Source organism: Temnothorax americanus, unplaced genomic scaffold, assembly GCF_048541705.1.
Source record: "Temnothorax americanus isolate GAGA-0224 unplaced genomic scaffold, ASM4854170v1 Scaffold86, whole genome shotgun sequence".
Lineage (NCBI taxonomy): Eukaryota > Metazoa > Arthropoda > Insecta > Hymenoptera > Formicidae > Temnothorax > Temnothorax americanus.
Window position 1 is genome coordinate 359,298 of NW_027509809.1, and position 25,300 is coordinate 384,597.

Below are 25,300 nucleotides of genomic sequence, written 5' to 3' on the forward strand. Positions count from 1 at the left end.
CGGTAAAGTAGTAGTCCTTACATTTAATCACTTTTTTTAACTAATCTAGCTACAAGTTTATTCATTTTTTCTAAAGGGAGGATTTTATCTCTTCTACTCATCTTAAAAAAAAAATCCACAGTTTAATTTTTGGAAAAAGGCTTTATGATCGTAGTTTATTTTTTGAAATTAAACGATACTAAATGTTAACCACAACTGTATTAAATATAATGACTATTTACTTTCAAAAGTTAAAGTATTACACAAAAGTATTAAGTAAGACATAAATCAGACTTTAAGTGTTTTTGTAATACTGGAATATTTTTAAATTTTATGTGTGGTATGTATGTATAATCAATTTTTTTTGGCCGGCAGTGTACGTAGTATAAATACAAGAAATATATATAAAATAAAAATGTGTCAGAATTATTCCTGATTATATATCGAAGGAAAATTGTTATAATTGTTATTCACGTCTTTAGTATTTTATTATAGGATTTTATTGATAAGATCACGGTATCCCTGGTTAATTATTCCATCTGTTAAGAACATGCATTATGCAAAAACTAAAATAAGAAATCCAAGAACATTTTGTTCTGTTATTACTTTAAAGGTTTGCATTTCTTGGACGCAATTATTTGTACGTTCTGAACATAATAAATAACCATTAAACCAGAAAAAGATCAGCATTCGATTTATTCATTTAATATCGAACAGTTGTAATCTCCGGCTTTCGTCGATTTAGTCCATATGTTCTTTTTATTTTGGCTCTTTCGTTCTCGCTGCCGTTCCTAATTTACTGGAGCGACTAGCTGATGCTTTTCAAATGGCGATGCTATTTCGAGCAACGTCCCAAGCATGGCACACGTCGATTTTAGTAGGCCAGTGAGAAACGGAAGCGGAGTCTTTGCCCTATATACACACACTACAGTCACGCTCGTTAAATTGGACTGACTTATTCTAGCTCTAATCATATCTTCGATCGCTTGCTATAGAAAGAAATACGCGCCTGGCGGTTGAAAAAGTAATGTTCATTTCTTTCAAAAGATAAAGTTTACCGATCTAGGGTTATTGTTCATCAATTTGATTGATTTGCCTGATTCGACTGATTTGATTGCCGTTCGCGCCTTTCTTACATCATAGGGACACACCTTGTCGATTCATATTGATCTTCTTTAGTTTTTGGCGAAATAACTAAATAAGCATAAAAGTATATTTTTATTACCTTATATTTTTATTAGAAGAAATCACTAATTGTAAAATTTTTCATTAAATTAAATATTTAAATTAAAAATTAAATTTAGTTTAATTAATATACATACTGGTCGTTACTAAGGAATAATCGACACTATCAATATACTATCCCTTAGGCTAAGATATGTATATTTTTAATGCATGTGTGTGTGTGTGTAATTGCTGATAATATAAATATATTATTTAAATTTTAAAATATGTTATTGTAAAATATAGAGGAAGTTTGGGTAAGGTATACTCTTATAAATAGAACCACGGCCGCTATATCTAAAATATGAAGTGTTACAATCTATAGCGGACAGCAGTGGAATTACTAAGCTGCCGGCTCCATAATCTAACATACAAAGTGGCAGCGTAGCACAACCTGTCGTTAAATAACAAATTGAAAATTTGGCGTGTACCGTATCCAGCGTAAGTTAGTATATAAACTTTTATTTTGCAGTTAAGCTACTTAACCGATTCTTAATCGCTTTTTGTTGCATGTAAAACTAAGATAGAACTTTAGTGTGGTATATTTAGCAAGTATTATATTTTTTATTTTATTTTTATTTTTATTTTATACGATAAAAAGGTAAAAATAGTGATGTTGGACAAATCGAGATAGTTTCCTTTCTTAAATACATTTTATTTTATGAGTAAAGTTTATGAATAAAAATAAGTTTATATTATTATGATTACACGTTAATAAAAAAGTTTTAAATATGTTTTATATATTTTTATATGACAATGTTATAAAAATTACAATCTATATATATATAAATGAATGTATGTATGTATGTATGCTATGTCCTTTATACACTCTTGAACTATTCGACCAAATTTTTACCAAAAGTATATAAAATAGGGGTAGAATTTTCCGGGAGTGTTATAGAATGTATAATTTTTCGTTACCAATCTTTTTAGGAACCGGTATTCGACATTTTTTCATTTTTTCGGGAAATAATTGACCGAATTTTAAAGAAATATATATGAAACAGGAGTAGAATTTCCCGGGGAGTGTCATAATGTGTATAGTTTTTTGTTACCAATTTTCTGGAAACCGGTTTTTTTAATTTTTTTTAATTTTCGGAAAATAATTGACCGAATCTCAAAGAATTGAATATGAAACAGAGGTAGAATTTCTCGGGAAGTGTTATAAACTGTATTAGTTTTTCGTTACCAATCTTTCAAAAATTTTATTAATTTTTCGAGGATGGGTTTAATTGCCACGATGTGTATTATTTTTTGATAACAATTTATTTTTTTATGTAGGATAAGTTCTTTATTTCACATATTATATGTGAACAGTCACTTCAATTCGTAGCTTTCGTGACTGTCGCAAGTGATAGAAAAGTTATTGGAGTTTTCTTGCAATAACCTGCAGTTAAAACAAAAAAAAACAACTTATTCGATTTTTATATAAATCAAGAGACACGGTAGTGTCTCGCGCCAAGTACACGCGAAGCGAGACCGCACCGTGACTTTTAAGGGTGCATCCCGATGGAGAAGAAATAGCGGAACGGAACAGTAACGGAAAAGAGATATGGTGGGGGGTTAACCAATCAGAGTAGTTCCGTTTCAATTCCGTTCCGTTATTTAGTGAGTGGGTTCCCCATGGCACGGAGCTGTTACGGAACGGAAAAGAAACGGAAAAATTTCTAACCTATTCTGTCGAAAGTTCGCAAATAAGTGCAGTGGATCGATTGCTTTGCAACATTTTTATTTTTGCAAATAAAGAGCAATATGTCGTCATCGGTAGGTATTACATGTGAAAATAAAATATATATGTTAAAATCCTATGCTAGTTAACCGAATGTGATATATTTCATTAATTTCCAGAAATTCAAATGTGGATATGTTCAAAGCGTCCTGTTCAAAGAGCAACAGCATTAATTCCTTCCACATCAACAAGTGACAACCTCAACGTAGATGATGATCTTATTCCCATTATCAATGACAATCCTACGTCACTGTCTCCAGTCTCTCCGGCGTTATTGCTGTTATTCTCACTCGACGTGTGTTTCTAAAGAATCTAAATAATAACAGATTTAGTTTTACAACAAATTTATATATCATTTACATATTCTAACCATTAGTTATATTGAATATATATTGCCTCTCTCTTGTACACAAATATACGTACCATTTATAAAGAGATTTCGATCTTTATCCATTATTAAATTCGTATGATTTGCTAAGCAAGGATGTGAAAGTTTTCCGTCTTCATCGAACCAAACAATCCAGCGGCAATATCCACATTTGAATTTCTAGAAATTAATAAAGTATATCACATTCGGTTAATTAGCATTAACATATTAACATAGGATTTTAACATACATATTTTATTTTCACATGTAATACCAACCGATGACGACATATTGCTCTTTATTTGCAAAAATAAAAATGTTGCAAAGCGATCGATCCACTGCACTTATTTGCGAACTTTCGACAAAATAGGTTAGAAATTTTTCCGTTTTTTTTCCGTTCCGTAACAGCTCCGTGCCATGGGGAACCCACTCACTAAATAACGGAACGGAATTGAAACGGAACTACTCTGATTGGTTAACCCCCCACCATATCTCTTTTCCGTTACTGTTCCGTTCCGCTATTTCTTCTCCATCGGGATGCACCCTTAGGGTGCCATTACATGGAGCGCGGAAACGCGGAAACGCGGAAGCGCGGAACAGAATAGTAACTAGATTCCGCGTTTCCGCGAGTTGAGTCCCGCACGTTTGAACGGAAAAGCGGAATCCGCTATTATCGTGTATGTATGTATGTATGGCTGCGTTTCGATATTCACTGCCAGTACTTAACGCAGCCTATGTATGTACCCTGGCTTGCATATAAGATATACTTCATAATAACCATCAACATGATGTTTGGATCTATAATATTATACTGCCACTTTTATTAAATAATAAAGTAATCGAAGAGTATGTGTAAAAGCTTTTTTTTTCAATGTGATTAAACAGCTCCGAAATTTGATGGAGTATACTGTATCCGCGTTGACAACGGATTTTGACGCGTTTGTTCCGCGAGTTTGTTTCTCCTTATATTACATGGAGCACAATTTGCGCGGAAAAGCGGAACAGTATAGTGACAAATAGACATTTGTATTCATTTCTTAAAATTGTGTTCACTTAATTCATTGCAATTTTTATTAATATGCTTATCTTTTCAGCTTATCTATTGAATACAAGCATTTTAATCAATAAATACCGTTAAAAATTAATATTTTATAATTCTCCGTTCCGCTTTTCCGCTCAAAATATGCTCCATGTAATATTAAGGCATTCAAAACAGACGGAACGGATCGACGGAAATCTAGTAAATTTTGTCTTCCGCGCTTCCGCGCTTCCGCGTTTCCGCGTTTCCGCGCTCCATGTAATGGCACCCTACGCGACGCGACGGGTTGCGAGTATACAAGATGTTGAGATCTCGATAACGAGTGAACGGATCAAGTTCTAAGTAGGCTTAATCGATAGCTTGGGGTCCAATTAGGGGGGGGGGGTTTCTCTTATAATATTCCGCTACGTGCCCTATACGAGCAGAGATATTGCGACGCAAAGTCCAAATGTCAAAATTTTTTTTTAAGAGACTTTCTTCTACGTCGACCGCTCTCATTCATTATAACATACATGTAACAATTAAACAGAGAACGTCACTTTCACTTTTTCGACACTGGCGGCGCAGGTATCGCCAGTTTCGATATCGCGCGCGTATTTCGAAATTAGGTCGATAGACTTAAGGCCTTCACACATAAAATCCCGTAAGGACGTAAGACGTAAGCGTAAGACGTAAAACGTAAAGCCCATCACACACAAATCGCGTAAAACGTAAAGTCCAACCAATAGCAAACGCGGAAAAGTTTTCTCCCATTTATGAAGATTTTTAATCTAGAAGTGTCAGTTTAGTGTTTGTTATAGCTGTACGTACATATTCGATCAAACAGTAAGTATCTTTTTTTAAGTTTAATAACAATCCTCTATATTGAATTCTAAATTTTACACTAATATGTAGTCCATTTAAAAAATTATATGAATATATTTAATATTATAATATATATATTAACACATATGTATTTAATATTATTATATATTTAATATATTTAATATTTATATATAAAATATATAAGCACCATTTATATATATTTTGACAACAAAAATCAGTGTCGCATAACGTAAAATGCATGATACATACAGGTTATGTTTCACAAAGGTGTATTCATATTTTCTTAATTAAATATTGGTCTATAAAGAAAATGGCTCAGTGACAATAAGATAAAGAAAAATTTTAAGCCTTAGGGCCAAATCTAAGCTATGGTATCATTTGAAGGAAAATAGGGCGAAAATGTAATTCTAACAAATCTAATTCAAACAAATCTATTTTCCAGGTTATCTGTGGAAGTAAAAAACTGCAAGAGGATAAGAACAGAGGATGCAATATTTGCAGGACTATTGGTTGCGACCATGGGTTTGGTTATATTACGAAGGAAGAAATCACAAAGGTGGTTAAATCGTCAATGGTGGGTCTGACCAATTAATTGTATGCGCCCTAATCAAGGTGATTTTTGTCATCTACTTCAAGAAATGAAAGATGATTCACAAATGTTCTTCCGATATACAAGGATGACAGTTCCAATTTTCAATAAATTATTAGAAATAATGAGACCATCCTTAATTAAAAGAAGTCACCGAGCTTTGGTTCCGGAGGAACGTCTCGCTATAAAACTTAGGTACGATATTTTTTCAAACTTCAAAGCTCATTTAATATCCGCATATAGGCCGTACTATAAAATTTTACCTTTAAATAATTGAACTGTGTTTTTAATTGTTACAGATATCTTGCAACGGGAGATCAGATACTATCAATTGCATTGGCTTATCGTATTGGAGAGTCAACAGCATATAGCATCATAAAAGAAACGTGTAACGTCTTCATAAAAATATTAGCACCTGATTATCTTCGACCTCCAATGCAAGAAGAATGGATCAATATCTGTCATGGCTTTTGGAGAGATTGGAACTTTCCAAATTGTGTAGGAGCTGTAGATGGGAAACACATCCATATACAAGCACCACCAAACTCGGGGAGCTTATACTATAATTATAAAAAGACTTTTAGTATCGTATTGATGGCTGCGTGTGACCAGAATTATAAATTTACCTTGGTGGACGTTGGTGCCTATGGTAGTAATAACGACGCAGGAGTGTTTTCTCGATCGGAATTTGGAAAAGCTCTACATAATCAAGGACTTGACTTACCGCAAGGTGTTGCAAAATTACCTGGAAGCGAGACAGAAACACCCTGCTTTTTTGTCGGAGACGACGCTTTTCAATTAACAAGGAATATGATGAAGCCCTATGCTGGTCGGAATTTAAGTCAAATTCAGAAAATTTTTAATTACCGATTGTCCCGAGCCAGAAGGACAATTGAAAATGCGTTTGGAATCCTTGCTTCACGATGGCGAGTTTTCAGGAAACCGATTTGCATGAACCCTGTAACTGTTGATAAGATTGTCATGGCATGTGTTTGCCTTCATAATTTCTTAAAAACAGAAAACGATGTATTGCCAGTACGACATCGCTTATATTGTCCACCTAACTTTGTGGACTTGGAATCTGAAAACGGCGACGTTGTGCCTGGAGAATGGCGAAATGAAGACGGTGAAGGTTTTCAAGGGATTCATTAGCCAATTTCTTGTTGACTCCTGAAGGTGAAGTTCCGTGGCAGTATGTATATATCCGCAGAGGTTTCAATTGTGATGATACTCCGGACAATTAATTCTATGTGACAATTATATTAATTTAAACGAGTGTAAATAATTATAAATATGAATTTAATTAATTTAAAGGCTTCTGATAAGATTCGAGTCATCCTTAATTCTAGCATTGTATGTATGTGTAATGTTAATTTTTAAATAATAATTATGTATCGGGTAGTTGTAAATAAAATAGCCGTTTTTATATTTTTCTAAAAGTAAGTATAAGTATATATAAGTATAAAAGATATAATCAGGACAATTTTTATAATAAAATATTTTTTATTGCAAAATACATATATAATATCAATAAACTATATTCTATGTTAAAAGAAATAAAAAATTAATTAAAAATTCCACCTTTTCCCCAGCATGACCATCATAGATCAGTTCTTCAACGTAGAAAGAAAAAGAGGAAAGATGAACCGTACAAGAAGATCGGTTAAAAAGAACAGCTGTCTCATAATATGTCAGTTAGATGCTGAACATAAAAGTATACAATATAAATTAAAAAAGTATAGCATCTATTCTATGTAAAAAGAAATAAAATTAAAAATTCCACATTTTTCCGAGCATGACCATCATAGATCTGTTCTTTTTAGCTAAACTTCTTGCACAGTTTATCTTTTCTCTTTTTTTCTTCTACGTGGAAAGAAAAAGAGGAAAGATGAACCGTGCAAGAAGACCGGTTAAAAAGAACAGGTTTCATAATATGTCAGTTAGATGCTGAACATAAAAATATACAATATAAAATAATATAGTATAGCATCTATATTCTATGTAAAAAGAAATAAAATTAAAAATTCCACATTTTCCCGAGCATGACCATCATAGATCTGTTCTTTTTAGCTGAACTTCTTGCACAGTTTATCTTTCCTCTTTTTTTCTTCTACGTGGAAAGAAAAAGAGGAAAGATGAACCGTGCAAGAAGACCGGTTAAAAAAAACAGGTCTCATAATATGTCAGTTAGATGCTAAATATAAAAATATACAATATAAAATAATATAGTATAGCATCTATTTTATGTAAAAAGAAATAAAATTAAAAATTCCACATTTTCCCGAGCATGACCATCATAGATCTGTTCTTTTTAGCTGAACTTCTTGCACAGTTTATCTTTTCTCTTTTTTTCTTCTACGTGGAAAGAAAAAGAGGAAAGATGAACCGTGTAAGAAGATCGGTTAAAAAGAACAGGTCTCATAATATGTCAGAGATGCTGAACATAAAAGTATACAATATAAAATAAAAAAGTATAGCATCTATTAAAATGTTATTAGAACTCTTAAAAATAAAAATGGCTTGTAACTTTGGTTGGATTTTCGCCTATTTAAGGGTCGTAATGTTTCTAATTGGTTCACAATTAACCTTGCAAAAATTTCATCTGAACTACCAGCAATGTCAGGATTACGATTACTCTGAAGACGTTGGTGCATAGTTTGACAAAGTGTAACTAAAGAGCTTTCCAAGCCGGTCAAATCATTTTTCTTTTTAGTTAAAGATCTTCGTAACAATGGCGTTGCTTGAGGAGTTGTGGATGCTGGAGAAGGCGTAGACTCTTTCAATGAAAACATCGAGCTTGTAGTCGATTGATCATGTTCATCCGGTCTATGGGGTGTATCCGTACAACGCCTGAATGAATCGCTTGGAGTTGAGAAATTATCTTCCAATGAGGTGGCTAATGATGAAAAAGGGCCAGTGCCTTGCAAACAATTTGTCTTGAATGATGTTGAAAAGTTTGCACATGGTTCAATCAGTACTTCATCTGCTATATTTGAGAGTTGTGAGGCAGCGCAGGATGCGGGGGATTTCGTACTTGAAATAATTTCATTATTTGTAGACGAATTTGTTACTTGTCGATCAATTTGGATTGGTGACAAAGCTGTCGCCAATGAGACGTGATTGTGAGCCTTATTTTCCATGTCCTCCACATTCTTAGGACGTTTTAAATTTGAAACATTTGTATGAGACCTGAAAAAGAAGTACACCATTATATGTATAAAAAAATATGGAACAAAGAAGCCAGATTAAGGTCTCAGCAGGAGGTTGATTGTGTATATTAAAATGAGGTGAAAATTACAAAAGTGAGGAAATTCACTAATGTATCTACGATTTCATTTGTCGAAATCTAGTAAAATCTGTTCACTTTTGTAATTTTCACCTCGTTTCAAGATACACAATCGACCCTCTGACGCAGTTGTCACATGAATAGACAAAGCGTTTGTCTGCGTATATAAGTATGTATGTCTGTTTCTTTGTATGCGTAAGTAAGAGGGGAAAAAACGCTGTCAGCAGGGATCTCAATCTGGCTTCTTTATTGTAGGGCAGCAAAATATAGAAAAATGATTTGTGCCACAAACTTACTTTCTTTTTTTAATATGGTCATTTAAAAATGACATATTTTCATAATATGAAAAAACAGCTCGTCGACTAATTCCACTGCCACTTCTTGAATCCAACTCCCGTTGGCGCTTCTTTTTTCCAAATCTTTCACGCAGCCTCACCCATCGAGTTTGACAATCTGAAACTGCATGCAGAAAATGATTCATTTGATAAAAAATGAAATAAATAAAAGAGATAGATAATCGAGTAAATATTATAATATTTATCGTTTAATATTAATGTATTTATTTACCTGGAAGGTTCACTGCCAATGATATTTCTTTCCATGAATTCTCTTTCATCACATGATCTTTAAAATTGCGATCTTGATGGTTATATAAATGCGGGTATGCTCTCACCGCATCAATAAGCAATTCGTCAATGTCTTTAATAAAGACTTCATCACTTTCATTAAACATATTGCAGTATTGATTGTGATCACTCATTGCGACGGATGCTGTACAAGTGTACACATACACACATAACCTCAGTAAACCCTTGGCGTTAAATTTTAAACTAAAGCGCGTACTTCATGACTTTTTGTGATTGGTTGCCCATAAGACGTAAACCGTAAGAATTTCATCTTTTACGATATTTTTCGACATTACGTTTTACGTTTTACGTAAAAAAATGGTGGGGTTACGCACAACACAATACTCGATTGGGATTGGTTAATCTTCTTACGCTTACGTTTTACGTCCTTACGCGATTTTATGTGTGAAGGCCTTTATCGGTCAGGAAGATTTTTATTTAGGTAAATTAGGTAATAATATATATTTTGAGTCAACGGAAAAGAAGGTTCTCTACGCTTGGCAGAAAGTGCCGCTAGGGAATTTTTAAGTCGATTCTTATGAATCAAGCTTGATATAATATATATTGAGTCAACGGAAAAGAAGGTTCTCTACAAACTCTACGCTTGGCAGAAAATGCCGCTAGAGAATTTTTAAGTCGATTCTTATGAATCAAGCTTGAATTCGATGTCTAGGTATCCCAGGTTGCCGATGACGAGGTCCACATAGTGCGCTTCATAGTTTTTGGTGTCTAGGTGTATTAATAATTTTAAATCTGAATGGGTGCGTTCAGCCGATACTCCGTTAGCCAAGCAATCGTGAGCAGTCGCTCGTTTTCGCTCGTTTCCTCTTCTTTTAATCCATTAGGTCAAAAGAGAGGAAACGAGCGAAAACGAGCGACTGCTCACGATTGCTAGGCTAGCGGAGTATCGGCTGAACGCACCCAATGTAGAACACGTAGATATCGAATTCGAGGTATTAATACATGTAGACACCAAAAACTACGAAGCGCACTATGTGGACCTCGTCATCGGCAACTTGGAACACGTGGCCATCGAATTCAAGGTATTAATACACCTGGACACCAAAAACTATAGAGCGCACTATGTGGACCTCGTCATCGGCAACCTGGGACACCTAGACATTGAATTCAAACTTGATTCATAAGAATCGACTTAAAATTTCCTTAGCGGCGGAATTAGAATTATGTCATGACATAATAAAAATCGCTAAATTAAAATTATGTCTAGACATAATAAAAATTGGATGAATTAAAATTATGTCTGACGTAAAAATAATTATCAAAAATATCGATACCTGAAGATATCGGTACATATACAGTTGCGAACAACATTCAGTAAGACACGCAAATAAAAATAAATAAAGAATTTTACAGTTAACGACTTATTAACATTAATCATGCTTTATTGCGATTATGTTTTATGTTGAAATTGAAAAATATATACAAGGTGTACAACTAAAAAGGTTATAAATTATTATTTTTAAAAAACTGAGCAAAATATTAAATTGTTGTTTTCTTTAGAAATAATAGTCCGTAACACTTTTAGCTTCATACCTTGTATTATATACGGTTTATGAGATTATAAGATATATTGTTTATAAGATTAAGATGCGTAACACTACAAAAAGGCGTGATATCCGTACAAAATTACCTTTTTAAAAAAAAGGTAAAATGAGCGCCAAGTACACGCATAATAGTGTATATGTATTATGTTGTTACCCTGTTATGTTGTTACCTCGAAAAAAACAAAGTGGTAGTATTATACCTCCAAATAGCTTTATCCTGTACATACTGTTTATACAATGCGTAATATACTACAAAAAGGCGTGATATCCACACAAAATTACCTTTTTTAAAAAAAGGTAAAAAAAGGCGCCAAGTACACGTATAGTAGTGTATATGTTGTTACCTAAAAAAAAAGAAAGTGGTAGTATTATACCTCGAAAAAACCTAAGTAACAAGTGGTAGATCTTTATATCTCGAAAAATCTCGAAAAAATCTAAGCAGTAGTATCTTTATTTCCGAAAAATTATAACCCAAGTGATACACGTCACAAAATTATGTTACCTTATCAATAAGAAGAGTCGCGCTTCAAGTGATCTATTACAATTACAAAAAAGAAATGATATCTCTTTAAATTAGAGCGCAAATTACACAGAGAACATGTATATTGCCTCAAAAAATAATTGTTGCACTACTTTGAAAAATCTTTACATTGTGTCAATTAGAAAAGAATGTATGATAACAATTTTATAAGATTAAAAAATTTTATTTAAATTTAACAAGGGAATACAAAATATTTAAATACAAAGTTTACATGTGTATTTTTTAATGATCACAAAGAATTACAGAGGTAACAGTACAAAATACAAATATTTTATTAAAATATTTAATCCAACGAGGGAATACAATTTTTATTTAAATATAAAGTTTATATATGTATTTTTCAATAGAATAAAAGATTTAATTACAAAGAATTACAAAGGTAACAGTACAAAATAAAAATATTTTATTAAAATACATAAATTTTTCTGTTAGACCTCGAAATTTTAAATAAATAAGGACTACAATAAATAAAAATAATTTAATTTTAAATAAATAAAAACAACAATAAATAAAAATATTTTATTAAAATATATAAATTTTAAATAAATAAGGACAACAATAAATAAAAATAATTCAGAGAAAAATGCGATGGGAGTAATATTAAATAATTATCAGCGTGGATGTGGGAGTGAATGATATGGGTGTGCGTGACGACGCGGACGGCGGATAATGCGGCTTATAATTAAGTATAAAATAAATTTATTTATTTATTTAAAATTTTGAGGTCTAACAGCGCCAAGTTTTTTTACAAGAAAAATTTATGTATTTTAATAAAATATTTTTATTTTGTACTGTTACCTTTGTAATTCTTTGTGATTAAATCTTTTATTCTATTAAAAAATACATATATAAACTTTATATTTAAATACAAATTGTATTCCCTCGTTGGATTAAATATTTTAATAAAATATTTGTATTTTGTACTGTTACCTCTGTAATTCTTTGTGATCATTAAAAAATACACATGTAAACTTTGTACTTAAATATCTTGTATTCCCTTGTTAAATTTAAATAAAATTTTTTAATCTTATAAAATTGTTATTATACATTCTATTCTAATTGACACAATGTAAAGATTTTTCAAAGTAGTGCAACTATTATTTTTTGAGGCAATATACATGTTCTCTCCGTAATTGGCGCTCTAATTTAAAGAGATATCATTTCTTTTTTGTAATTGTAATAGATCACTTAAAGCGCGACTCTTCTTTTTGATAAGGTAACATAATTTTGTGACGTGTATCACTTGGGTTATAATTTTTCGGAAATAAAGATACTACTGCTTAGATTTTTTCGAGATTTTTCGAGATATAAAGATGTACCACTTGTTACTTAGGTTTTTTCGAGGTATAATACTACCACTTTCTTTTTTTTTTAGGTAACAACATATACACTACTCTACGTGTACTTGGCGCCTTTTTTTACCTTTTTTAAAAAAGGTAATTTTGTGCGGTAAAATTATCATTAAAAATTTGGATAAATGAAAAGAAAAATTTCCAAGAAATAATTTACACAAAAAAGAATGATGCCAAAATTTTGTTAAAATATGTGTGTAAAATAATCCAATTTTTTATGAGAGGGAGAGGGAGAGGAAGAGGAAGAGGGACAGGGAGAGAGGGAGAGAAAGAGAGAGAGAGAGAGAGAGAGAGAGAGAGAGAGAGAGAGAGAGAGAGAGAGAGAGAGAGAGAGAGAGAGAGAGAGACTATTTGCGTGTCTTAATACACATGTTTTCCGGGGCGAAGCCCGGCGGGGTATGCTAGTATTGCTAGTTTATAATAAATTGCAATTAATAATTATTATAGATTATTTTATTATTAATACTTTAACCTTATTATTATTAATACCTAAAAGACTTATTATTAACGCCTTAAAACACAATAAAAATTATATTTTTGCAAGATTAATAAAGTGGTTCACCTTGCACGACATGGTTCAAATTATCCGACAAAAATCTACCTTTGAAAATTTTGCTGTAACATTAAACTCACTATAAATAAACGAAGATTAGCGCAGATGGTTGTCCGAACATTCGGGACTTCGCTTAATGATCAAAACGTGCAAAAATTCCTTTCTTTTTGGAAAAGTCCACGCATCAAAATAAGGAAAACACAATCTTCTAGGTATACAAAAGTAAAAGTGGAAGAGGAAAGTTTGTTTTATGAATCAAAAATAGCAGATTAGCCAGCAATTAACTGTAGCTATGAGAAAATAAATGCCTGAGCTATTCACTATTAAACCGTGGTATTTGATTTCCTCTAGGGCAAAGTGGCACTTCTCTGGTTTCAACTTCCAACCTCTTTCTTCAAGTCGATGTAAGGTGACGCGGAGACGTTTATCGTGTTCTTGGCGGGTAGCACCCCTTACTATGACGTCGTCCAGATACGACTCCGCGCCTTCTAGGTCGGCGAGTGTCTCATCCATGGCCTCTTGGAAAATGGCTGGCGCCGTCTTAAGGCCAAAGGGTACACGATTGGATCTGTAAAGGCCGTTTGGGGTTTGGGGTCGTAATTGTGGTGACGTCGCGATGCTCTTCATCGACCTCGATTTGTGAGAAAGCCTCGCTGAGATCCAAAACACTGAAATGTTTATTACCATTTAGTTTAGACATTTTATTGTCTACGCTTGGCAAAAGATACGGGTTGTTTTTTAGAGCGCTGTTTACTGCCACGGAATAGTCAGCGCATAATCGGATGTCTCCATTAGCCTTCTTTACGATCACAATTGGGGAACTCCAAACCGACTGGCGAACGCGTTCGATTATGCCTAAAGATTCCAAACGTTGTAGTTCTTTTTCTAGAGGTATTTCCATGGCGTATGGGATTGGCCGGCAGGGTGTTCGAACTGGAACAGAATTTTCAGACAGCGTGAATTTGGCTTTAAAGTTTTTGCATTTTCCGAGGCCAGGGGAAAAAAGTTTTGGGAATTCTTTGATGATTTGGTCTCTGAACGACAATGCGGGTCCCCCGGGCAGATTGGATTTGTCGTGGATGACGGCCGCGCACGGCGTGTCTTTGTTGAGACAGAGTTCGCGGTACCTGTCGAGAGACATGGACCCTAGGTTAAGTTTGTCAATGGCATTCAGTCCGAGTAGGTTAAGGCCGCCACGCGCGACCACCTCTATGAAAACGTCACCCTCGCTGTCGGCTACACGTATTCTACACTTAAGTCTTCCAACTGTCTCTAGCGCGTTTCCACCCGCGTGTTCTACGAGTCTGCTTGTATTGAGTGTCGGGCTGCCTAACCGTATCCAAGTGTCTTTACCGATGGTAGTAACATCTGATCCGCTATCGTGTTGAAATTGCACTGTTTTACCGAGTAACTGAACTGGGATGTAGACGCGACGGTGTTTATCGATCGACGTTATCGATTGGATCGCCGGCTTAACTGTTTTGTCTGTGTCTTCGTCTGTGTCATCGGCTGATAAGTGGTCGATTTTCGCGCTCGAACGACACACTTTGGCAATGTGGCCTATTTTGGAGCACTTGTAGCACGTAGCGTCGCGGAACGGACATTTTGACCGGAGGTGTGAACCATCACAGCCATTGCACTTCGAAAAACGGGACGGTTTCTTAGATGCACTATTGCGTTCCTTGGAGCGTTTAGCGGTTTCCGCCGAAGAACGTTTTTGCACTCTCGGATTTGCGCGCACCGCGTGTGTGATCGACGCGGAAGTGGTCGGATTCTCGAGCGTCTTCATATTCTCCGACACGTTCATGTGGGTTTCTAACTCAGAAGCGATATCTTTGAGAGTGGCATCCGGGTTTTTTTCTACTGTACGTAATGCCATCTTTTTCAGATCGTCGTTTTCGCAGGAGAAACAGAGTGATTGTAGGAGTAATAGTACTCTAAGATTATCGTCGGTAAGTTTGGTACGTTCGAAGTCTGATGCGAAACGATTTATTCGGTCGATATGTTCCGAGATGGAAACTGCCTTATCGTACCTGTAGTTTAGAATTTCGATGCGGCGGCGCGTAAGAGATACCTTATCGCGGAAAAAATTCTTCAAGATGGCGATGAGATCTTCCTGTTTCATTTTCGTCGGATCCTTTGGTGCGACGTGACCCACCAGTCTGTCGAATTCTGTTTGGCCGAGTTTGTCTAGAAGTAGGCGAGTACGCATTTCTGCGGGTAATGATTCTGTTTCAGTGACGAATGAGTACTCGTGGCGTAGCAGCCATTTCGAGAAGGGTCTCGTTTCGTCTCCGAAGCTTGAGTTTGTCTCTTGGGAGCGTTCTCGTTGTATTTGAAATTGTAGGAGGCTGTTGATCGCTGCCGTGAGCGCTTCGATTCCGTCCATTTTGGGCTCTTTTGTACAGATACACGATGAGAGGTTCTCAGCCGCAGCGCCAGTTGTTAAGTCCCGAGGGAGAGGGTGTAGCAAGGAACCGAAGTAACCTTTACGATACGTTTATTCTTCTCTACTCTTCACTACAGAGACGGGGAGTATATATGTATGTCCGAGTCTGGTCCGAGTTCGCAAGAGCTCGCGTACGACGTGCTGCCCGAGATGGCCGGTGCACACACACCGCCCCAACAATTATATTTTAATAGTACCCGAAACTTTAAACGCGTTTTTCTCGAAACCATGTTTGTCAAGTCCGTTGACATGAGAACTCAAAACTTCTAATAGGATCAACTTCAGTTCAGTTTATGGATAATTCCAAATAACTGTTATAGCTTTCGCGTAAACCTATAAAAGTAATAAAAAGTTTATTAATAAACTATTTTTTTGTCAAAAATATAAAAAATCGAACCTTTTTTCAGACAAGTTTTTTTTTATTTTATAATTTTTTACACGGAACAAGGTTCACGCCAAAGAGACATTAATAACAAATATATTATTGAAAATATATCTTATACAACTTATATAACTTGTGTTTCAGATCACTCGGACAGCTACAATGTCAACGGGAAAACAAGATAGTGTCTGCCTAGCTGGTTCTTGATTAAAATTCCATTAGTAGTTATACTAGGCGGGTTCCAAGCCGGGAGCTCCGAGGGAGGGTGAGGGAGGGGGGGTATCGGATTACGCGGGGGGTGAGGGGGTGAGAGAGGGGGGTATCGGATTTCGCAGGGGTGAGGGGGAGGGGGTGTATCGAGTTACACAGGGGTATTAGGTTACAAGGAGATAACGCGGGAGTGAGGGGTGGGGGGAGGGGCGCGGTATCGGGTTACACAAGAATATCGGATTTTGCGGGGGTGAGGGGGAGGGGGTATTGGGTTACACAAAAATATCGGATTTTTCACGGGGTGGGGGGAGGGGGGTTGACCTTGACATACCACCGGGATGACTCACCGGGATGAGTCACCGGGATGACTCACCCGCGCCGCTGGTCCGCGCCGCTGGTCCGCGCGGAGGGGAGGGGGTTCGCGTTCGCGTTCGCGGTCGCGCCGCGGGTCCGCGTGGGGGTCCGCGGGGGTCCGCGGGGGCCGCGTGGAGGTCCGCGGTTGCGCCGCGGGGTCCGTCGGGTCGCGGGGGCCTCGTTCACAACGACGCCGCTAGGCGGCGTACAATTTGTAAGACTAACTTGATAGCGCACTGCGTAGGAGCGTGTATTTTTGTCGATGACGCATCGAACCTGTCGGGACATGTTCGTCGTAAACAACATTTTTCTAGGAAAAAAGGGGGTGCTATCTCGTAGACTAAACAATTTCGCGCTATTTTTTACGACGCAGTACGTAAAAAAACAAAGGAAGAAATGACGTCATCGGGACGATGATCGATCCGATAACGCATCGAACCTGTTGGAACATGTTCGTCGTAAACAACATTTTCGAGGAAAAGGGGGAGGTGTTATCTCGTATACTAAACGATTTCGCGCTATTTTTTACGACGCAGTACGTAAAAAAACAAAAGAAGAAATGACGTCATCGGGACGATGATCGATCCGATAACGCATCGAACCTGTTGGAACATGTTCGTCGTAAACAACATTTTCGAGGAAAAGGGGGAGGTGTTATCTGGTATACTAAACGATTTCGCGCTATTTTTTACGACGCAGTACGTAAAAAACAAAGGAAGAAATGACGTCATCGGGACGATGATCGATCCGATAACGCATCGAACCTGTTGGAACATGTTCGTCGTAAACAACATTTTCGAGGAAAAGGGGGAGGTGTTATCTGGTATACTAAACGATTTCGCGCTATTTTTTACGACGCAGTACGTAAAAAACAAAGGAAGAAATGACGTCATCGGGACGATGATCGATCCGATAACGCATCGAACCTGTTGGAACATGTTCGTCGTAAACAACATTTTCGAGGAAAAGGGGGATGTGTTATCTCGTAGACTAAACAATTTCGCGCTATTTTTTACGACGCAGTACGTAAAAAACATGTTCGTCGTAAACAATATTTGAAAAAATATAGGTAGGGATGGACATGCACGCAAAGAAATTACATCGTTCATTTAGTTGTAAAAAAAAGCCTGTTTATTTAACTCTTTTTTTTACATAATATATTACATATTAAAAAACTAAAGCTGCGAGCTCACAATCGACGATCTGATTCATATTGAACGCATCGCTAGCGTATATTACATTCGACGCTTCCTTGGGATCTTTCACAGTGGACGCGATATCGGAGAACTGCGCAAACTTTGCATCGACCGTCGCAAGTATTCTGATCAAACGATCGAATCTCGCATCGATGCACCGATCGAGATCGAACATACGATGTCAACAGACGATTCCGAGTCTCGACATCGAACTCGCGAAACTCATGTTCGACCGTTAGACGCCGTGCCGTCGTAAGCGGTGAGATCCCGACGACGGGCAGAGGCGCCGTACGGCAAACCGGGCTCGTGCGACGACCGGGTCTCCCCGTTTAAGGGGGACCGGCCGCCTAGTAGTGTGTCACATTGTTTTGAGCCTTTCGACTCACGAGACTCCTAGAGATATCATTGCCACCTTTGACTAGAGAGGATACGGCCTTAGAGGCGTTCAGGCATAATCCCACGGATGGTAGCTTCGCACCACCGGCCGCTCGACCGAGTGCGTGAACCAAATGTCCGAACCTGCGGTTCCTCTCGTACTGAGCAGGATTACTATCGCAATGACTGGTCATCAGTAGGGTAAAACTAACCTGTCTCACGACGATGCATCGTCGATTCGGTCATTCTCAAGCATACGTTTGCAGATTCGAGACGTATGAGTTTGATGTTATTAACCATACAAACTCTCACCGTTAGCGGTCCAACGTTTATAAAACTATGAATATCTTTGAAGTCACTGCGAAAGAAATTCTGAATATTTTGCCGTTGCTCGTATAGTGCCTTCCACGTTTCGAGAGACAACAACAGTTCCTTTCCTTGGCGAGGATCTCCAACGGCGATTTCCACGTAGCTCGGTGGACCCACGTTGATACCAATTTCGAGGAATTTGTATTCCATAGCTGTCAGCGCGTATCGTCTGCTGAGTATACGAACCGCGCGACGATCCAACGAAATGCTGTATAAAATAAATGAAATTAGTTTTATTTATTGTAAGTATTACAATTTGCTAAGATATAAAAACTAGGGTAGGCTCAATATGTTTTTTTATCCTAAACGAAACTTACCTATTACATTTCTTCTCACACGTTTGAGTTTCAACGTCATGAATCGGCACGTAATAATTCATGGTATTCATGAGTTTTGCACCGTTGTTGCTGCTATTGCATCCTTCAAAGGAGAAAATTTTCGCTCTCTAGACTCTGAGAAGTTGACCGTCAGTACAAACAATCGCGACAAGACTGATCATATAAAATTAATCGAGTATTCCCAAAGTAATGATGTGATGGGGGAAAGGGAGAGGGGGAAATAATGTTTATAGAACTGCGCAGTGGATTTTTTTTAGGAGAGGGGGAAGTAAAGCCTACTCTAACGATGATGATTGGAGAGGGAAAGGAGAGTAAGAAATAAAACATTATAAAAAGTTATATATAATATATTTATTAAAAAAAGATCGCAAATCTTTATGGCGTCGCGCGCGACCACCAGTTAAATAGTTTTATTACATTTTGTAACGCGCAATTCTTCTTATGTTTTCCGCATCGCATAGTATTGGTGTCATCAAGTTTATTCAAAGATTCGATATCTTCGTAATGCGCATCCAGAGTCTCGACGATTAGGTTTTTTTGCGCATAATTCTCCAGCAGATCCACCAGCCATTCTCGTTTTTGGCATCCCTTGACGTACACAAGAGTCGGCATCTCGTTGTCATTGTCTTCTCTGTCTTCTTTTTTGTCTTCTTCTATACCAAGCACGGCCGATGTAATCAGGTGTTTTACCATACTGTACGGCACGTTTCCGTCTTCCCATCGTAATCCATGGTGATTGCGAATCAACCAGATAGCGAACGATTTGTCAGATTTTGTGAGGAGATTCCACGGCATGGGGTAATTAAAGATGTGATGCGTCAGAACGCAGCCTTTTCTCAGCACCGCCACCTCCTTCACGACAAATTTCATTCCGACGAGGAATCCTTGCAGGTCCACGAACGTTGGTACGGACATGACGAGATTTCTTTATCTTTCTCTCGCTCGTCGATGCGTCATTCGAGAGGAATGACGCGCAACTCTGCAAACCGTCTCGCGACACTCTAATTTATACTTCCCCCTCCCTTTTCCCTCTCAATAATTGTATCGGAGATTGATGGAAAAAGAGAGAAAATATTTACGTCGACGTTGCCTCGAACATTCAGACTATTTTGCGCACCACGTTCGTCAACGGGTTGTACTCAATCACGCGGTCGTGTATGATGAGACAGTACGCGGAGGTATTTGGCGGTACGTTCTCCATGCAGTCGAATTCTAGTCTAACATCCACGGTAGCGTTTTTGACGGATTCGTTTTGGCGAGAGCAATCGATGATCACAAACGGACCGTTACGTAGAAAAGTCGAAACGGTGAGACTCGGCTCGAGATATTCGTATCCGTAGTATCCCTTGTAGAAACGTGCGTACATATCGTACAAAATCGCCCATCTGTGTTTATCAAAGTACAAATTCAGATCGTCGTACGGATAAACTTCCGTATTTAGATAGAGTTTTACGTTGGTCAAGTTGCAGTCGTCGAATCGGCTTGTGTCGGCGGACATGACGTTTTTCCGACCCGTCTGCAGAGCGAAGATGACGTATCGCGGTTTCTCGAGCTGGGTCGCGGTCTTAATGCCCCACGAATGCTTGGTCGTGTTCTGCAACAGGGGATACTCGTACAGATCCCACGAACGAAAACCCATACTTAAATATCGTCCGTCTTCCAAGGTGCGCAGCATCGACAGCTTGTTGATCTCGTTCAATACCACGTGAGGCATTCGCCATTGTATCTTGAGTATTTTGATAGTAGGCTCCAACGCGAGACTTCCCACCAGGGAATTGTTGTCGTTGCGCGCTCGTATCAAGATCGATTTGTGACGAGCGTTGATCACCACGCGTTTGTAATCCTCGCAAAATCCCAGTAACAAGTAGAGCGGTACGCAGAAATTGAAATATCCGTTCGGGTTATTATGTGGTTCCCAGCTCGCGTTTCGCAGGATCACGCTTCTGTCGGACGATACCGTATCGTAGTTCTTGAGCGTGCTGGTTATTCCTACGTTTCTGCAACGATCAATCTCCATACCGTCGAGCTCGTATCGAATCTCGTCAAACATGAACGCGACGCAATTAGTACCCAATACCACGTTATCGGCTTGACCGGCTGCTCTGGTCACCGTCAATGTTCCTTCGACATAGAGAAAACTTTCGCACGGCAACGTATACAGATCCTGCTGTTGTATGGGTATTCGTATCTCATCGCTATACTCGAACGTTGTGTTGGCGTATGGGTTGTACGTGTGAGTCTCGATCTTGACGATGCGATCGTCAAAGACCGACTCGCCTCCGATGTTAAGAATTTCAGTCATTGTTCAGATGTTTCGTACCGCGAATCCCAGAGATTGTAAAAATTTAACGTTCGATGCGTTGAGCTTCTTTCTCGTCTCTGTTTTCGTCTCAGTTTTAACGCTACCGAATGTCGATTTAATGATATCGTCGATCGTCGCAGTCGTAAAGATATTCTTATTTGTCGCGTGTTCCGAGTCGTTCAACACGAGCATGTCACACGTCGCGCGTTATCGCTGTAGCCGTCGTACATGCAATCTGACGGTAATCTCTTCTCCTCGAAAATCGAGCAATTGTCCGTCTTGATCCGTGACGCGTATCCTTAGATCCGTAACGCTTCGCGCGATGATCGGCAGATAAATGATCTGCGCCGGCGTTTCCGATATTTTATATCCCGGTGGTACGCTCGGTGAAAATTCGTGTATCGTGTGAACGCGTTTGCCGTTGCTGTACGCACCCGCGGTTACGTTACACTCCACGCGGATAATGTTTACGTTGATAATATTAATCGACGCGTCCGACTCGTGCCACTGTCTCGGCTGCAATATACGCTTCGACGAGAATCCCAGCAGCGATCCGACGTTGTTCGGTTTGTTAAAGTTCATTCTAAAAGCGCACTTAATCTCGCTCTTCATCGTATTGTAATTTGCGCGGAGCACTATCGGATATTCCGCGGCCTCGTCTTCGTAGCCGTTCGCGCGAGCGGTCGCCTCTCGCGCGATATTCGCAACCGACGTACGATCATCGTTGGAACGATTTACGCGTCGCGGGCGTTTTCGTGAAATTTCGCGTTTCAAAAACTCATTTATGGCTCGTATCTCGTACGATCCCTCGGGAATCGTAATTTCCGTGTCATTCTCGTCGAAATAAAATTTATTGTTCGAAGAATTCACGTTCGGAATCGTGTGATAAGTCTCAAAGCACGTTAGACCGAGTTCGTAGTCACCGTCGCTCAGATCCACTGCGGGAAAATAGTGCTCCGCGAGGATGCTGCTCTTCCCCGTCAGCGTGAACGTTATAGACATGTCGGTGGAAACCGTTAACGAATACTGAGTCACCACGGCGCACCGTCAGGCTTTAAATTAGCGTCGATCGTCCGAAGAAATTGCAGGCACAATTGTCCACAGATGTTCTGATCGTATCGCTGATAAGACGTGCAATTGTACTCGATCTTCGTCACGCTCGGCCCGAAATATCGCACTAATTCTTTCGGTGGTCGAAGATTGCCGAAACTGTCGAAATATACGACTCGATCTTCCCTCTTCGCGTACGCTACCCAATGAGTACCGGGACCCGCTGCGTCGTCCAAATTCACGATACCGCTCTCGTTTCGACGTACACCGCCGATCGGTAACGAATCACGCATGAAAACACCTCTGAAGAACGGTACGCGCATTCGCCTTGCCAGTCGACTCAATTGTACGTTAGTCGTAATACCCGCGGGCATATTTAACGTCTTTTTGACGTTTTATTTTTTTATTTTTCGACGCTACTCCTCGCCCGCGTTTGTGCGGGCCGAGATACAGCCCTCGTCCGTATTTGTACGGAACGAGATAAAGTCCGCGACCTTCCGCGGCGCGATTGTGACGTTGCATCTCTTCCAGCTGACACCGCGCGGCTTTGTTATCGTTCACGGCCTTTACGACTGCCGCCGCTCCGCCGGCCAGAGAACCGAGAACTCCCAACAACGGTAGAATCGGCAATACGCCGCCTCGTTTCGCTGTCGGAAGTATCCGTTTTTTCGTTAGATTTTTTTTCTTTGCAGTTTTCGATTTTTTCGTTTTCAAACCCATTCCGAGCTTCGTCTTAGCATTCATGGTCGCCCAGACGGCTGTAGCGGCAGCTCTCTCTCCGAGAGTCAAATCTCTCGCGGTAATGCGTTTTCGCCCTTCCGCAGCGAGTATCTTGTCCGCCGCGTGTCTCTCGGTGAGATCGCGGTTACGCGAATAGGCTATGTCATGCTCGCGACACGCCGCGTCCAATGGATTAATACCTTGATCGCCTCTCGCCAATCGTTCTTGTAAACGAGTTCCCGGACCGCAAAATTGATAGCTGGGAATGTGTAATTCGAACGGAAGTGCGTTTATCGCGCGATTTAACAGACCTCCACCATTTTTTTTTGTTGACATTCGCCGCAATCTTTTATCATTGGCGCGGGACCGTCGATGTGCGTTCGCTGCCACGGTCGATTGTAATGTTCGTAACAGCGACGATATGCTTGAACCTCCAAATCCGCATTTATATGTTCCGGAAGCTTGTCCCACACGTAGTGGACGTGATCGCCGCACGTTTGCAGCAGAACGGTTTTCGGCACAAATTGCAGCTGTTCGGCGCTCAAACCGCGAATATCGGAAGGTCTCGACAGTAAGACGAACATTTTTGCTACTGAGCGATTCGCGGTTCCGCTCGCCTATAAATAGGCGTTCGAGTCAGCCAGAAAGTCGGCAGTGTGGAAAGAAATGAGATTCGTGCGACAACCGTTGGCGATTCGCGTGACGAATTGCGACGACAGATCACGGTCGATGGGGGGCAACGTTGGGAAACGCAAGCACGGTACGATGTTACCGACTACTATACGCGCGATCATTTGCGGCCCTTCGAATTGCGGTAAAACCAACGTTCTGATTAGCTTGCTGGAAAGTCCGCACGGTGTACGTTTCGAAAACGTGTACGTGTACTCGAAATCGCTGCAACAACCGAAATATCGATATTTGGAGAATTTGTTGACATCGATCGACGAAATCGGCTATTTTACGTTCTCCAATAACAGTGACGTCAGTCTACCGAGCGACGCACGTCCAAACTCGATCATCGTCTTCGATGACGTGGCGTGCGATAAGCAAGACGTTGTGAGAGACTATTTCTCAATGGGCAGGCACTCGAGCGTCGACTCCTTCTATCTCCGTCAGACGTACGCGAGAATACCTAAACATCTCATACGGGACAACGCGAATCTGCTGATCCTGTTCAAACAGGATGGTACCAATTTGAAACACGTGTACAACAATCACGTGAATACCGACATGTCGTACGATGAATTTTGCTCGTTGTGACACGATTGTTGGCAATGCAAGTATGAATTCGTAGTGATAGACAAGGACAGCGCGCTTTCAAACGGGCGATACAGAAAAGGATTTAACGTGTTCGCGATACCGCAAAAGCGGTCAGTAGTTGCCGATACGTTGTCGAAGGTGAAACATTAGCGTTATTACAGAGAGAGATCGACCAGCTGCTTTTTTTGTTCCGCGATGGCTGCGATCGACGGGGGCGAGACGATTCGCGAGCGCGAGAAGGTCGTAAAAGATATTGCAAAGACGAGTAATTCGATTCGCAAGAAACTTCGCGCTTTGAAGACCGGTAAGATCGAGAAGGACATTGAGTTGGACACGCACTTTAAACCCCTCATCGGGCCGTTGAAAAAGATCGTTGACAACTCGAACTTGACCGCGGTGAAAAAAGAGGAGCCGACGGAGAGCGACGCTGACGCGAAAATCGAACCGCTATCCGTTCAACAGCGCGGGGAGGAGGAGGATGCTACACCGAAGGGAAAGAAGAAACGATCAGACTCCTGGCCGGATCTGTCATCGACACCGTGTAAATCTGATCAATCGAAACAACCGATAACCTCTACACCGATAACCTCTACACCGACGCGAACCGTGCAACGTACAAG

At 39.1% G+C, this 25,300-nt stretch overlaps 3 protein-coding genes and 1 long non-coding RNA gene across 4 annotated transcripts; all 4 read right to left on the minus strand.

Annotated features, from left to right (window-relative positions):
* Positions 1–2,960: 2,960 nt before the first annotated feature.
* On the minus strand, positions 2,961–4,596 carry LOC143907678 (uncharacterized). The gene is made up of 3 exons (XR_013259948.1): positions 3,578–4,596; positions 3,356–3,479; positions 2,961–3,244 (listed from the first exon to the last, which is right to left on the minus strand). It is a non-coding gene; the product is annotated as an uncharacterized LOC143907678 (long non-coding RNA).
* A 2,720-nt stretch (positions 4,597–7,316) lies between these two features.
* LOC143907677 (uncharacterized) lies at positions 7,317–10,249 on the minus strand. The gene is made up of 3 exons (XM_077424560.1): positions 9,606–10,249; positions 9,335–9,497; positions 7,317–8,941 (listed from the first exon to the last, which is right to left on the minus strand). The coding sequence occupies exons 1-3, from the start codon at positions 9,796–9,798 to the stop codon at positions 8,236–8,238; spliced, it is 1,062 nt and encodes a 353-aa protein (XP_077280686.1). The 5' UTR covers positions 9,799–10,249; the 3' UTR covers positions 7,317–8,235.
* Positions 10,250–18,237: 7,988 nt separating this feature from the next.
* LOC143907686 (uncharacterized) lies at positions 18,238–20,263 on the minus strand. Its single transcript, XM_077424571.1, has 3 exons — positions 19,947–20,263; positions 18,868–19,224; positions 18,238–18,442 (listed from the first exon to the last, which is right to left on the minus strand). The coding sequence occupies exons 1-3, from the start codon at positions 20,261–20,263 to the stop codon at positions 18,238–18,240; spliced, it is 879 nt and encodes a 292-aa protein (XP_077280697.1).
* A 184-nt stretch (positions 20,264–20,447) lies between these two features.
* LOC143907687 (uncharacterized) lies at positions 20,448–21,650 on the minus strand. Its single transcript, XM_077424572.1, has one exon. The coding sequence runs from the start codon at positions 21,648–21,650 to the stop codon at positions 20,448–20,450; it is 1,203 nt and encodes a 400-aa protein (XP_077280698.1).
* Between the last annotated feature and the right edge of the window lie 3,650 nt (positions 21,651–25,300).

Excerpts from the sequence above, each read along its gene's own strand:
- LOC143907677 (XM_077424560.1), bottom strand. The coding sequence starts at position 9,798 with ATGAGTGATCACAATCAATACTGCAATATGTTTAATGAAAGTGATGAA. Across the intron at positions 9,498-9,605 it reads ATTGGCAGTGAACCTTCCAG|TTTCAGATTGTCAAACTCGA; the intron begins GTAAATAAATAC and ends TTCTGCATGCAG. Across the intron at positions 8,942-9,334 it reads GACCATATTAAAAAAAGAAA|GTCTCATACAAATGTTTCAA; the intron begins GTAAGTTTGTGG and ends CTTCTTTTTCAG.
- LOC143907686 (XM_077424571.1), bottom strand. The coding sequence starts at position 20,263 with ATGTCCGTACCAACGTTCGTGGACCTGCAAGGATTCCTCGTCGGAATG. Across the intron at positions 19,225-19,946 it reads AACGAGATGCCGACTCTTGT|ATACAGCATTTCGTTGGATC; the intron begins GTACGTCAAGGG and ends TTCATTTATTTT. Across the intron at positions 18,443-18,867 it reads ATGACCGAATCGACGATGCA|TATGTTCGATCTCGATCGGT; the intron begins TCGTCGTGAGAC and ends CTGTTGACATCG.
- LOC143907687 (XM_077424572.1), bottom strand. The coding sequence starts at position 21,650 with ATGACTGAAATTCTTAACATCGGAGGCGAGTCGGTCTTTGACGATCGC.